This window comes from Colletotrichum gloeosporioides (genome assembly GCF_011800055.1).
Source record: "Colletotrichum gloeosporioides strain Lc1 chromosome Unknown consensus_117, whole genome shotgun sequence".
In the NCBI taxonomy this organism is placed as follows: domain Eukaryota; kingdom Fungi; phylum Ascomycota; class Sordariomycetes; order Glomerellales; family Glomerellaceae; genus Colletotrichum; species Colletotrichum gloeosporioides.
The window spans coordinates 1,012,951-1,025,945 of record NW_025544762.1 but is presented as its reverse complement, the minus strand read 5'-3'; the positions used below and the strand labels follow the sequence as shown (position 1 = coordinate 1,025,945).

At 56.6% G+C, this 12,995-nt stretch overlaps 5 protein-coding genes across 5 annotated transcripts; 2 read left to right on the top strand and 3 right to left on the bottom strand.

Moving 5' to 3' along the window:
* Nucleotides 1-603: 603 nt before the first annotated feature.
* Nucleotides 604-1,875, bottom strand: GCG54_00009231 (40S ribosomal protein S4; the record flags this gene model as incomplete). Its single annotated transcript, XM_045409180.1, has 3 exons — nucleotides 604-955; nucleotides 1,266-1,688; nucleotides 1,862-1,875. 3 exons carry the CDS (start codon nucleotides 1,873-1,875, stop codon nucleotides 604-606), a joined length of 789 nt encoding a protein of 262 aa, XP_045256425.1.
* Nucleotides 1,876-2,760: 885 nt separating this feature from the next.
* Nucleotides 2,761-4,461, bottom strand: GCG54_00009230 (telomere-associated protein 1; the record flags this gene model as incomplete). The annotated part of the gene is made up of 1 exon (XM_045409179.1): nucleotides 2,761-4,461. The coding sequence occupies one exon, from the start codon at nucleotides 4,459-4,461 to the stop codon at nucleotides 2,761-2,763; it is 1,701 nt and encodes a 566-aa protein (XP_045256424.1).
* A 1,506-nt stretch (nucleotides 4,462-5,967) lies between these two features.
* GCG54_00009229 (uncharacterized protein) lies at nucleotides 5,968-6,565 on the top strand (the record flags this gene model as incomplete). Its single annotated transcript, XM_045409178.1, has 3 exons — nucleotides 5,968-6,029; nucleotides 6,090-6,420; nucleotides 6,473-6,565. 3 exons carry the CDS (start codon nucleotides 5,968-5,970, stop codon nucleotides 6,563-6,565), a joined length of 486 nt encoding a protein of 161 aa, XP_045256423.1.
* Nucleotides 6,566-7,369: 804 nt separating this feature from the next.
* GCG54_00009228 (uncharacterized protein) lies at nucleotides 7,370-10,098 on the top strand (the record flags this gene model as incomplete). Its single annotated transcript, XM_045409177.1, has 6 exons — nucleotides 7,370-7,685; nucleotides 7,742-7,834; nucleotides 7,893-7,940; nucleotides 7,993-8,956; nucleotides 9,011-9,868; nucleotides 9,942-10,098. The coding sequence occupies 6 exons, from the start codon at nucleotides 7,370-7,372 to the stop codon at nucleotides 10,096-10,098; spliced, it is 2,436 nt and encodes an 811-aa protein (XP_045256422.1).
* A 951-nt stretch (nucleotides 10,099-11,049) lies between these two features.
* Nucleotides 11,050-12,667, bottom strand: GCG54_00009227 (Septin-2; the record flags this gene model as incomplete). The annotated part of the gene is made up of 2 exons (XM_045409176.1): nucleotides 11,050-12,118; nucleotides 12,189-12,667. 2 exons carry the CDS (start codon nucleotides 12,665-12,667, stop codon nucleotides 11,050-11,052), a joined length of 1,548 nt encoding a protein of 515 aa, XP_045256421.1.
* Nucleotides 12,668-12,995: the final 328 nt, after the last annotated feature.

Genomic DNA, 12,995 nt, shown 5'->3' with positions numbered 1-12,995 from the left:
CGAAGTATGAAAGTGCTCAGATCGAAAGGCTTGTTCTACACTCTGGCTGATGATTTCTTTTGGTGGCTTCAACCTAAGGCGCTAGCATTGCTCAGAGTTCTGCCAGTTTGTGGACGTAATTCTCTTCCTACCGAACTTCGATCTGCTTGTGCCCTCCACTGCTAATTAAGCAACAGCAGCAGGCAAGGCAGCCCGCTCTGTGTTACGAGCCCACGAGTGAACCGGCGAGACGACACATTAGCTGAGGCTTGGACACTCACCATGGCAAGACATCACGAGGCATGGAGCATGGAAGGGAACTCAAAAGTAACTTGGGCGGAAGAGTGACCTTCAATGGATTGGTATTGGCCGTAGTACAGCTATCTGCCGGGGACGTCAAAAAGCCGACAACTCTAAAATCAGCCCTAGACTCCGTTTTTTTTGATTCATGCTCAATCCCATTTGCCCGACCCAAATAAACCGTTTCGTCCTTTTTTGGAGCAAAGACATCACGAAAAAGTGCGTTGCGGCCAGCGTCGTGTCCTTCGGGACTACAACAGGAGGCGCGCGGCAGGACTCAACTCACATACCCACTTCGCTGGAGACAGAAGAGTGAGGAGGAATTTAGTTGCCAGCCAGGGCCTGGGCGCGGCGGCGGTCGCGCTCCTCGGCGATGGTGAGCTTGACACCCTTGCCCTTGGGCAGGGAGATCCAGGGCTTCTCGGAGCCGATGACGAAGACGTTGGACTCACGGGTGGCGAAGGTGTTGTCGATGGCGTCCTTGATGTGGACGATGTTGAAACCTCCGTCGTGGCGCTCACGGTGGGTGATGACACCGACACGACCCATGTTGCGACCACCAGTGACCATGGCGATGGAGCCGGTGTCGAACTTGATGAAGTCCTGGATCTTGCCAGTCTTGAGGTCAATCTTGACGGTGTCGTTGACCTTGATGAGGGGGTCAGGGTAGCGGATGCTGTGAGAGAGCATGGTTAGCTAACAGTTGGGGTAGGATGAGACATTACCAGCCGTCGGATGTAAAATTTTGGTGTGGTGTTCGTTTCGACAAATCGCGGCCAATGTTGTTTCTTTCCTTCTTTTTTGACGTTGGTTCCTGCCTTCCTTGACTAGCAAGTGAAGTCGTCCCTTGTGAAAGGAAGACGCTAAGGATATACACCCAACAAGAGCAGAGAGACGCATGTTTGACACATGGATTTTGACGAATCGACCAAAGCTTGATCCAACGGCTGAATGATGTCTTACGGAACATTGAGAGCAACACTCACGTTCTGGCATCGTGCGTGACCAAGAATGGGATTCCGCCGCGGCCGAGCTGGACGCGCTTGACCTTGCCGAGCTTGTACTCGGCCTCCTCGGCCTGGATGCGGTGGACGGTGAAGCGGCCCTTGGTGTCGTAGATGAGGCGGAAGTTCTCGCCCGTCTTCTCGATGGTGATGACGTCCATGAAGCCGGCGGGGAAGGTGATGTCGGTGCGGACCTTGTGGTCGACCTTGATGAGGCGCTGCATCATGATGGAGCGGGTCTCACGGTAGTTGAGGGCGTACTTGAGGCGGTTGCGCAGGAAGACGATCAGGGGCAGGCAGTCGCGCAGCTTGTGAGGACCGGCCGAGGGGCGCGGGGCGTAGGTTCCCGACAGCTTGTCGAGAAGCCAGTGGGAGGGCGCGCTAAGGCGCTTCTGGTGCTTCTTGCTGGAGGCATTGTCAGTTTTGGTTCATGGTCGGTGACGTTCATTTTCGGTCTGTCGTATCGTTTCGAAAATTGCGATCCCTTCGCCGCTGCCGTTCTCGCAAACAACGACAGCAACGGCGAGAGGCATTTCGATTCGAATCGTCAAGCTGAAATGAGTGCGAGAGCAACTTACAGTCCCTTGCCCATCTTGTCTGACTGCCGGTTAGTCTATGGGGGTATCTGGTCGGTGGGTGTGAAGTCGAAGTCAAGGACAATCTCAAATTCGCAGCCGGGACGTGGAGTAGCAGGTCGCTCGATCCAAAAATTCTGTGAGGCTAGGTTTTTCGAACCCTACGCTGCCAAAGTGGGGGGATTAGGTAATACACTCAAGCGAGGCGGGTGGTCTGTGCTGCACTCTGACCAGTGCTGCTCGATTTCAACCTGCGGGGCAGCTGCTACGGTCCCGGCGCCGTCCATCTAGTTGTGGAGGACTGGCCAATGGTTGCTTCAAGGGGACGGACCGAATCATGTTGGCGAATATGGATCCAACGAAGACATCACAGGATACCAGTGTGCGCTCAAGCTGCTGCATTCTGATACATCCATCTAGCGACTGATGCTTTCTAGCACACAGATTCACACACTCTATCCGACAGTCCTGGAGGCCCGGAGCCGTACTAGGCTTCTCGGGCCTCCTCGTTCTTTTGCAGAAACGACTGTAATCCTTCTAACCGTGTCCATTCCATTTTCCCATCCTTGACCGTGAGGTATCTGATTATGCGCCGAATCTCCATATCGCTATAACGGAAAGTCCAGTTTGGTATAAGCACCCGTTCAGAAATGACCGTAGAGGCAGCAGAGCGCCTCGTTCCCCTACTCCACGCAAACAAATAATTCGCAGCACTTTTAATATCTAAATCAACGAGGCCCGGCAAACACGGGTCTCTTGGCTCCGGAGAGCATTGGATGAGTTCGCAAGGCATAAGAGCCTTGCCGTATGTTATGTATGGAGAGCTGCTGAAGGGCAGTGAAGCGACGAGGGCGTTCGGCCTCGATGATACGTGTTGTCGGCCCCTTCAATACGATGGTAGATCAAGGTGACATGGGCTCGGGTGCCATCTCGGCGGCATACTGCCTCATGGGCAGGTTGTCGACCTGAGAGTCGTCCAATAGCAGGCGGGAGATGTCCATTTCACCCGCGCTGCCCATGAAAGCGGCGGTTGTCGTTTCGCCAAAGTCGAAGGCCTGTTGTACCGCCGGCGATTCTCCATTGTCGAGCATCGATAGAGGCCATCTGGGCAGATCCTCCTTCGAGTTGGTCCTATTCAAGGCCGCTTCCATTGGAGGCGGTCTGTTGGGCTGCAAGGTGTTGCTAATGCTCATGCTGACCGTGGGCTCCAGCGTATCACCTCCCCTGCCGTCTTTGATTTGGAACAGTCCCTTTTCAATCTTCTGGTATACACTTGGGTACTTGTTCCGCACTCTGTCCCGAAGGTCTGTCGGCTGTCGTCCTGACAGACTGAAGCGAGGATCCCGCTGGATCTTGGTCCATGCGGGTCCGTACTTGTCCAGACCCTCTAGTATTTGTTTATCGTCTTGGTCGGTGAATGGCCGTCGTTCCCTTCGATGAGACTTCTTGAAAGGGCCATGAATCCCCAGCTCAGCCAAGTCCTCAAGCTTCTTTCGGTGCGCCCGGCTTTTCTTCGCCTTGGGGATGCCGTCCGCGTCGAGCAGACCGGCCTGTGTCTGTGACTGCTCGACGACAACGGGCTCTTCTTGCGCGATAAGGATGTTCTCGGAGAGCAGGCCGGTCTTAGCCTTTGCCTTGGGCTCAGTTGGAGTCGTAGGCAGGGCAGTCGTCGCAATCTTTGTGTCGCTGTTTGTCCGTCTAAGCTCGTTCGGGCAGCACGTACGGAAGCGATCCTTCAAGTCTCCCGCTGTTCGGTCGTTGAAGTTGAAGTCCGGATCCGCGAGTATATCAGTCCATTTGCCTACGCCGTGCCGATTGACACCTAGAAGCAAGTGATTTGTCTCTGCCTCGGACCATTTGCGTCTGGGCTTCATAGCCTTCTTCCTCGTCTTGCCACTGCCGGCTTTCGAAGCCTTTGTAGGAGTCGGTTCGGGGTCCGGGGGCTTCTCGGTTTCTTTCTCTTCGGTGACGGGCGCGTAATCTCGAAGGGGCTTGAGCTGGTTGCTCTCGGGTTCGTTAAAGTCGTTGGAGGCAATGGGTGGAAAAAGAGCAGCGTCTGGTGGAGGTTCGTGAAGGCCATTGATGATGGGTGGCATAGCCGGCATGACCTGAGGTTGAATGGGCTTTTGCTTCTTCACCGGTTGAGGCAGCTGAACGAAGTCGTCCTTAGTGGCGATGTTCCGGTGTCTCTTCTTGTTGGATGTGTCATCTTTGCTGTTGTCGGGTACTTCGTCGAGGATCTTGCTGAGGGAAAAGGATGAGTCTGTCGTATCTCGATCTTCACCGACGAGCAGCCTGAGCTGCATGTATGCGGTGCTGCTAACAGCTCCCCCTCGATCGGTTGCTCCATCATCTTCCTTCCTCAAATCTCTCGTGGCGAAGGCATCGTCTGGCCCTCTCGAAGGTGCGAGCGGGGCTCCATGGCTCGTGGCGAGAGGTGCCTTGGGCTTATCTTCACGGTGGGAGGTATCGGGCTCGAGGGGGAACGGTCGCTCGGAGGGACGAGAGTATGCCAGGCGGAGCGGCGGCAGATCAGCGCGAGCAAGCTGAGGAGTAGTCGAATCGTTGAGCAGGTGGATGAGGCGTGGCTCGATGAAGGCCATCGTGGGCGAAAGGAGTCGGAGTGGGCATTTGGTTCAAGATTGATGTAGGAAACAACACTGGCGAAGAGAAGAGTGAAAGGCAGAGCGCGGCGGCGGGGACGGAGAGAGGAGGACCAGCAGTCAGGGTGCGATGGCAATGATGGCAAGATGGTGACAATGGTCGCGAGAGCAGACGCGGAGTGGTGGGATGGAATTCGAGGCCTTGCCTTCTCTTTGCCTTGCACGGCTCGACTTTTGACTGGCCAAGGCGATGGCGGAGTAAGGTACTAAAAAAACGCCTGCAGCATTCCACGTCCGTCTGGCAGCAGTACGGACGGACGAGCAGAGCTAGCTCACACTCTGCTGCAGGGCACTCCCAGAGACATTGCAAAGCCTCCACTTCCCAGAGAGGAGCAAGGCACCGAGTCCGCCCACTCAGTGTCGCCGGACGTGAGGTTCCACGTGAAAATTCTCCACCAGAGCAACGGCGAACCAGGCTAGCGTGGTTGGAAACACGGTATTTCCTGCTACGTCAGGGAAGAAAACCGGGTGCGTTGAACAACTTTGATACTTTTGGTCTATCATTGGACTGTCACAGGCCACCAAAGGTACTTGTGCCTTGCCTCACTTCATTAAATAGATAGCCGGCAGGGCACCTTGTAGGCACCCAATCCTTACTGAGGTGCCTATGTACCTATGGTAGACGCTCGCATGCCCAACACCCGCAGACAAGTTAACGCGTTCTACTTCTGACTGCGGACTGCAGCCTCTCATCTCCAGGCCTGTTGCCTCGAGGTTGGCCGAAGAAACCAATCCCAATGGCTTCAATACGACTCCAAGCTGCCGCTAAGCTCCTTGGGCAGTGAGCACTAGCCCAGGTATGTGTGAGGTGCCTCAAGGCGAGGTAGCATCAGGCGGGTGGTAAGTGGTAGGTGCCCAAGGTAAGGCGATGGAAGCAAGGGACCTCATGCTGGCGCTGAGGGTGGTGGTGGTGGTGGCGTCCTGACACTCATCAATGAGCAGAATGAACACTGACTGGATGCTTCCCCGTGCACACCTTTTCCCACGCACGCAACCGCAACCCACCTCCTCAGGGCAAGGTTCGCTGCCTCAGCACTCGGACATGGAGGAGCTAAGGGTCCCAAGGGGACGCCGGAGGCACGGGAAACACTAGACCGGTCCCCTGCCTCCGTTGTTTCCGCCTCCCCGCTCCACCCTCGCCTCTGAGTGTCTCTCTCCGGCGTGCCCTTCAGCCAGCCATCGAACACCAACAGCTCGATTCTCAACCGCCTCGGCATACCTATGAACGAACCTCTGACAACATCTCTACCCAATCAACTGACCTGCCTTGCCTCCTCTCTCTCCAATCCCGTTTCCCGACCCTGCCCTACCCGGAGCTTTTGATTCCTGTCTGCATCTGCACCCAAAACCACCGACTTCCCATCGTTCGAGTTGCACTGCATCTCCAAAGCAGCTCCACCAGCTCGCGACAGCGTCAACCCCCGGGCCCCCGTTTGAGCCGCCAACATGGCCTCCGCACTCCCGACCTTCCCAAGACTGGTCTTCACCGTCTTCGAGCCCATCTCGCTGTGCGTACGATCCTTCTCGACAAGTTGAGGCGCCCCATCAGCTGATGTGAATGTCTCAAGCGCCGCCGGCTTCCTTGGAGCCGTCATTGACCCGGATTGGTTCATATCCGAGCAGATTGCTTCGGTCGCGACCATCAGTCCGCCGACCCCGGCCACAGATCACAGCCGCCTCGTCGCCCTACAGCTGGGCAACATCTATCTTCTCATGGCCATGGTCGGCTTGGCTGTCCTCAATTCCACCAGCGAGCTGAAGGTGGTGCGCAGTTATCTCGTCGCTCTATGGATAGCCGACCTCGGCCACATCTACGTGTGCTATCATGTTCTGGGCCTGCAGAGATTTATCGACGTCGCAAGTTGGAATTCTATGACTTGGGGCAACGTGGGAGTGACGGTAAGACCCTGAATAGCCTCGGCCGGCGAATGCGCAGTACTAACAAGTGTAGGCATTCCTGTGTCTGACCCGCTCGGCCTATCTCATGGGGTGGTTCGGGGCAGATGCAGAGGAAACCAAGAGCTCATCAAAGAAGCGGGAATGAGATTCTCGCGCATTTGGGACGTTCGCCGAGACACTCGAATGATGTGTAAGATGTCTCAGTGTCTACTGAGTGCTGGTCATCCGGGCCAATGTCCCCTCTGGAGGCGACGTTACCTGTCGATCCAGCTGATCCTCTGTCTTTTGTCTAATCCTGATACTCGCCTTTGTGAAACCTTGGGATAAGAATCAGAGATTACACAGGTGGCGAGAAGGGAAATTCCGGGCTGATTGCTTGCATTGACAACGGCTCTTTTCCAGTTCGCATAGTTCTACCACTTCCAATGGCTGTATATCTGGAAGCTGCGAGCGTAGAGTTCAAGCCAGGTGCGCCAAGTGCAGTGTACCTGGGTAGCACCCTGAGGTGCCATCCAGAACCTACAAGGCACTTGCAGAAGGGACGAGGGTCAATTAGCCCAACTCCGTACCCCGCGCAAGATGAAGTCGATCTTAGCTTTGAGTGCATCAATCCCGATTTTGAAAAGGAAATAAAGTCATGAAGTGTGATTCCATCCAATCAATCTTATCAAGCTCAAAGCAACTTGCAAAGGTTGGAGGCAGTGGTTCAACCTTAACGCCTGCACCTCACAGCTCGCTCTGAATTAAAAGTGGATACCTAAGGGAGTTGCATCATTCCTGGGCACCACCTCTCCATTGGACGGGCGTTCGTACGCGGGAGGCGCCTTACTCGCCAGGGTTAGGGTTAAGCGAATGAGAGTTTGTTTACACTACACCACCACCTCTCCACCCCCTCGAATGACGCGTTCTCTTCACGATCTTTCAAAAACGGGCCGCTGCTCATCATAAAATGGTGCTGACGAGGGCAAATCGCGGTGCCAGCGACCAGCCGGCCGAGTCTGGCCGGTCTGCACGCCTGGCGCGTCGTCGTGGGGGCTCCAACGATAACATGGAACGCGAGTTGCCGGCCAGGACCAGGGCCAAGGGCAAACAAGTCGCGGTGCCGTCGAGCGATCCGGGCGACGATGAAGAAGAAGACGAAGAGGAAGATGAAGGGGCAGGGTCAGAGGAGGAGGAAATCGCCAAGGGCGAATCGATTGCACGGTTCAATGCGCCGAGAGGAAACCTCGTCAAGTCCATCAGTCCGCCGCCTCAGAGCGAAAGTGGTGGGTCACCTTCATAATCGAGCAAAACATTTGGATGAACGCTGACGATAGAACAGACATTGCTTCAATCATTGGTTCTCAGAGCGTGTCCGGTGTCCAGAGATTCGCCAACCCTTACGGCGCAACAGCGCAGTACACACGTCACTCAAGTGTGTTATCCCTGCAATCCGCACTCATCCTTCACAGCTCAGTGCTCATGCAATCCAGGCGTCCCTAGGCCTTTCGGCTCGTCAGCGCCTCTATTCGGTCGCGGAGGTATTTCAATCATCTGCCCTTGTCATATTACAATGCTTACCAGAAACCGCAGGTCTACCAGGAAGCCCGGTAAGGGAGGATGACGAGGAAGACGCGCCAGACGAAGGTCGCGGGACCCAAGGGAGCAACCACAACACCAGCCGCGACGAGACGGCGGAGCTTCGGGAAAATGCCCTCGACCCCCTTTGGAGCACCACAAACGACCTCGCCAAGTACCTCCTCGAGCCAAAGCCGGACAAGAAGACCTGGAACCAGCTGCTTAAGATCCAGCGCCAGAACTGGGCCAGCATGCAGACCCTCTTCACCAACAGGGACAACGAGTTCCTCATCGACCTCCCCGACGTCCTGTCCGCGCTGCCCGAGGAGCTCCAGTCGCGCGGACGGGTCATCCTCGCCGCGACGAACGCGACTTCCCTTCAGAACGAGCTCATCAAAACCGTCCAGGGCACCGGCGACCTGCTCGACATCTGCGCCCGCGTCTTCGAACGGCTCGACCAGGACTTCCCCGCCCCCTTCCTCATCTCCATCCCCGACGATCCCTATGAGCTCATCACGAACGAGGTGATCGAGCTGACTCTCGACATCCGTGTCCAGAAGTTCATTGCCCAGCTGAGAGACCTCACGGATCACCCCGTCAGCCCCGCCAACATTGCATCTGACCTCTTCTGTGCGGTCGACGAAGGCGTGGACGGCGAGGAAGCGCTCCGCCACGGACCGTACCAGCCCGTCTGCGGCGGCGTCGAATCCCCCCTGGTATCGCAGCGTGCTAGAAGCATCGCGCAGCTTATCGAGGAGAAGACGGTTGTGGAGGCAATCCACATGCTGGAGGATGCGTTCCCCTTCATGACCGAGGACGGGACCGGGCTCTCCGTCGACTTGATGCAGTGGACCGCCGACATCATCGGACAGGCACAGGATTTCCTGCGTGAGCCGGCGATCGGGTCAACCATCAGATCCTCTTCTCCTTCCGAATCCCTCGCCTCATCCTCCCAGCAGGAATTCGTCCGCAAGGACGTGTATGTCCCTCCCCTCCTTCCATTGCGATGATCCCATCAGCTAACATTCAAAAGTCACGAGAACATTATGTCGAAAACAGTCGTCCAGCATTTGGCCATGCTCCGCCGCCAAGCACCCCAATCCACCGCGTCAACGTCAGCCCCTCAACCTCCCCCGTCCCGCCAACCACCCCCATCCAGCCCCGGCGACCTGTCCGCCGACGGAGACGACATCCTCGCCATAGCCCGGGGCAAGCCGCCCCCCTCTTCCGCCGCCGCCGCCGGGCCAAGCACCTCGGCCCCGCGCTCCAGCGGCTTCACCCCCGTCAACGGCACCAAACGCCCCTCGGCAACCCAAGACTCCGAAGACCCCTTCGAGGACGACACCCGCTCCCCGGACCCCTCCCGCAGAGCCCAGCTCGACCTCGACAGACAAAACATGCCCCCGCCAGCCTCCCGTCCCCAGAAACGCCAACGCCTCCCCTCCCACCCGCAACCGCAACCCTCATCCTCCGCCTCCTCCTCCCGTCCAACCCCCTCCCCGAGCACCAACCCAGCTCCCGCCCCGCCGTCCCCGAACGGAAGCACCAGCAGCGGCGCCCCTCCCCCGTCCTCCGCGGCCTCCACCTCCCTCCTCAGCGGCGAAATGTCCTTCTCCCAAATCCGAGAATCGAACCGCCTGCCGCCCTCCCGCGCCGCCGGCGCCCCGCAGCGCCAGCCCTGGTCCGACGCCGACACCCGCCGCCTCATCCGCCTGATCGAGGTGCACGAGTGCAAGTGGGCCGTCATCGCCAGGCGCCAGGACCCGGACTACCGCCGCGGCAGGCAGCCCGACCCCGGCCCTGAGGACACCGAGGACTGCGTCTTCGAGATCCGGCGCGACCAGCAGGCCATCCGCGACAAGGCGAGGAACCTCAAGGTCGACCTGCTAAAGTACGTTACTCCAGCCCCTCCCTTGCCTTAAAGCGTAGAAAGAAAGCATGCTAACACGGCACAAACACAACAGGGCCGACTTTGCATTATACCCGGGCTTCAACGGCATCGCCCTCGGCAAAAAGGAGCGGGCCGCGCTCATTGCGCGAGGCAAGAACCCTGACCGGCGGGAGGAGGACACTACGCCCGACGGTGTGGTTCACAACACGACGTTTATTCCTGACGAGTAGCGTAGTCCGTGTTATATGTGCGTATGCATTGGTGATTGGATCATGTCAGCAGGGCTGAAACAGTGTCAAAACTACCAAAATATGCATCGTGTTTGTTTTTTCAGTCGCGTGTATTGATGGCGTTGAGGGTGACTGGTATTGGATCATCAGGCGCGTGTCATGCACAAACAATACATTTTATCACTTGTTCACGAGGCTGCCATCTTGTGACAAATAAAAATTCCGTGAATAGAAATCCGGTCCCTATCAAGACTGCCCTAAGAATATCGACCGACCTCTCTAGGGTGAATACCGTCGTCGGGGCCCATCACGTCTGTGTCTCGCCGTCCCGGTCATCGCAGGCATTTGCTCCATCTCCACACTAAAAACCCAATCTGACTGATTACAACCACCACCACCTTTGGATCAGTCTACTACCCCTTCCCCGGTCTTGAAAGTCGTAAAAGAAGCGAAGTCGAAAGAAAAGTTGGGTAGAAACTAGACATCATCGCACGCCTTTAGGGCGGCGGCGTAAAGGTATTTTTTTCGGTGCCAAACGTACAAAAAAACCGGATCTCGTTCCTCTATGTGGTGCAGCAACAAAAGCCCAAGAGATGACCGTTTCCCATACCAAAGACCAGAGAGCTAACAGGTAGCGCGCTTGTACGTTGATTTGGCTGAACGGAATCGCAGTGAAAGGAGTCGTTGGATATCGAGGGGGTGTCGTCATGTGAGCCCAGGGCTGGAATGCCGTCGTGATGCCATAGTTTCGGGGGCCTTCCAACCGGAGAAGTTCGTAAGAGTATGTGACAGAGGAAAGACAGGACAAAGGGGGTATGCTGCGCGGTGCTCTCAAATCTCAACAAGTGTAGAAAATATGTGGTCCCAGCCATGAGCAGCTGGAATACTGAAGTAAAGGGTATCGGAAGTTGAAGTAGCGTAGCGGATTTTACGTTGCTCTTGTAAAGCAGTCTATCGTCGACGAGAGTTGGGGCTGTTCTTGAGTCGAGATGTACGCCAGCCCTCGTACCATTGCTCCCTGCTGGCCTCACGGAGCTCGGCTCTCCATTCACTGAAGACGGCATCCTTGAGTCTCGTAAAGTCGCAGTGCTCCTCATTGTAGGGGTCCGCAAAGCCCCAGGGGAATTGACGCCCCATAACCTCGGGCTCGTATAAGTCGGGGCTGATGATGGAAAGAGGGAGGAAAGGAATCTCGTCGTCCTTCGGATCTTGCTTCGCCTTGTGCTGGCGGATAGACGATCCCGACAGTCGTTTTGATGAAGGAGAAGACGGTGCCTCGCCATCACCGCCCTGGATCGGGAGGTCCTCGTCGCCGTTGTTGCTGTGCTCGTAGCCATCCTCGCCCTCGTCTTCCTCGTCAATCTTAGTAGAGTCGTCATCCTCATCCAGGCCGAGGGGTTCGAGGGGGTCCATTCCAGCCTTCTTGATCGTGTCCCAGACAGTCTTCTTGAGGACATTCATGTGTTTGGTAGTGATGGTATCGGCCTTGGAAATAACGGGAATGACAGTCGTCTTGCCCTGGAGGGTGCGGAGAACTTGGAGGTCGAGGTCCTCGTCCAGGCCACCGGTGATGTTCGCCGGCGGTGCGTACTTGCCGTTGTGGCCATTTGGCACAGTCTTCACAGCAGCAAGATTGCGGTCCAGACGAGCTGGGTCGAGAACCATGAAGACAGCATGAATGTGGGTATCCTGTACACCAGGCGATCGAATGACCTTCATCTCCTCGGTAAAAGTCTCTTCGAACTTGCTCTCCAGGAATGCTGACATCTCTCTAAGCTGAAGGTCAACCACATTCTTTTCGAGACCTTCCGAGTCCCAGATTGTCAGGCCAACACGTTCGCCGTCGATTTCACTCTCAAGGTAGTGGGGAATGTAATTGCCCGAAGCGGCAGCCCTGGGAGTCGAGTCTTCCTCGGTCTCGGTTCGACGGGATCGTTTCTTGGGCGGCAGAGCCAGAGCAGTCTTCAGGAACTCAAGGAATGAAGTCTTGCCAGCGCCGCGAGTGCCAATGACGAGAATGCTAGGAAAGAAGGTTAGCTTCCGGTGTCTTCGGATCGAGGGAGGATTGTCTCAGATCGGGTGAGGCTTACTTGAAGGGTGTGGGATCCTTTCTTCTCCGAACCCTTCTAGGGCTGTTGACAGTGCTGACGGCGCTGCTGGCGTAACTGTAGCGACCGCGGTGCGTCATACTCTCGGTACGAGCGTAAGGATCGTAGGCGGGGTTGCTCGTGGGCACAGGTGGTACGGGAGGAACATACTGTCCCGCGCTGAAGCCGGGATCCATCGAGGGACGAGTGGAATAGGCGGTGCCAATGGTGTGGTCAGACATGATCGAGGCTTCGTCGGCACGAAGGTCTGAGGGGATGGAGTTGGAGAGCTGGTCATTGCCCTTGTAAAACTCGGGCAGCTTGGGTGGGATTTTGGAGATGGCAGCTTGACGCTGGCGTTCGAGTTCGCGTTCCTGCTGCTCCCTGAGGGCTTGGGCCTTCTTACCGCCCTTCCCCAGGTCGCCGGACTTGGAGCGTCTGAGAAGCATACCGAGACTACTGCGACGGGGCTGTTGGCTCATTGGTATCCGGGGTGCTCAGCATAAAATATTTGTTTCAGCGTCGGGAGCCGCAAACGGAGTGGGCGACTGGCATGCGACTAACACTACCAGCAGCACTTTTTGTCGCGCTTGATCGTTCGGTTGCGTGGAGGCGGCGAATGTGGACCGCTCGTACCAACGGGCGTTGAAAAGCGCCGGACTTCGAGTCGTGTGGTTTGGTAAATAGCAATATGTCGCCGAGGAGAAAATCCAGGTCGACGTCAGTCACCAAACTCGTGGTCTGGTTTCGTTGGGGGGTTTGTAGGTGAAAGTGGAAAGCAATCGGGGCTCCCCTGGAAAGGGTGGAAAG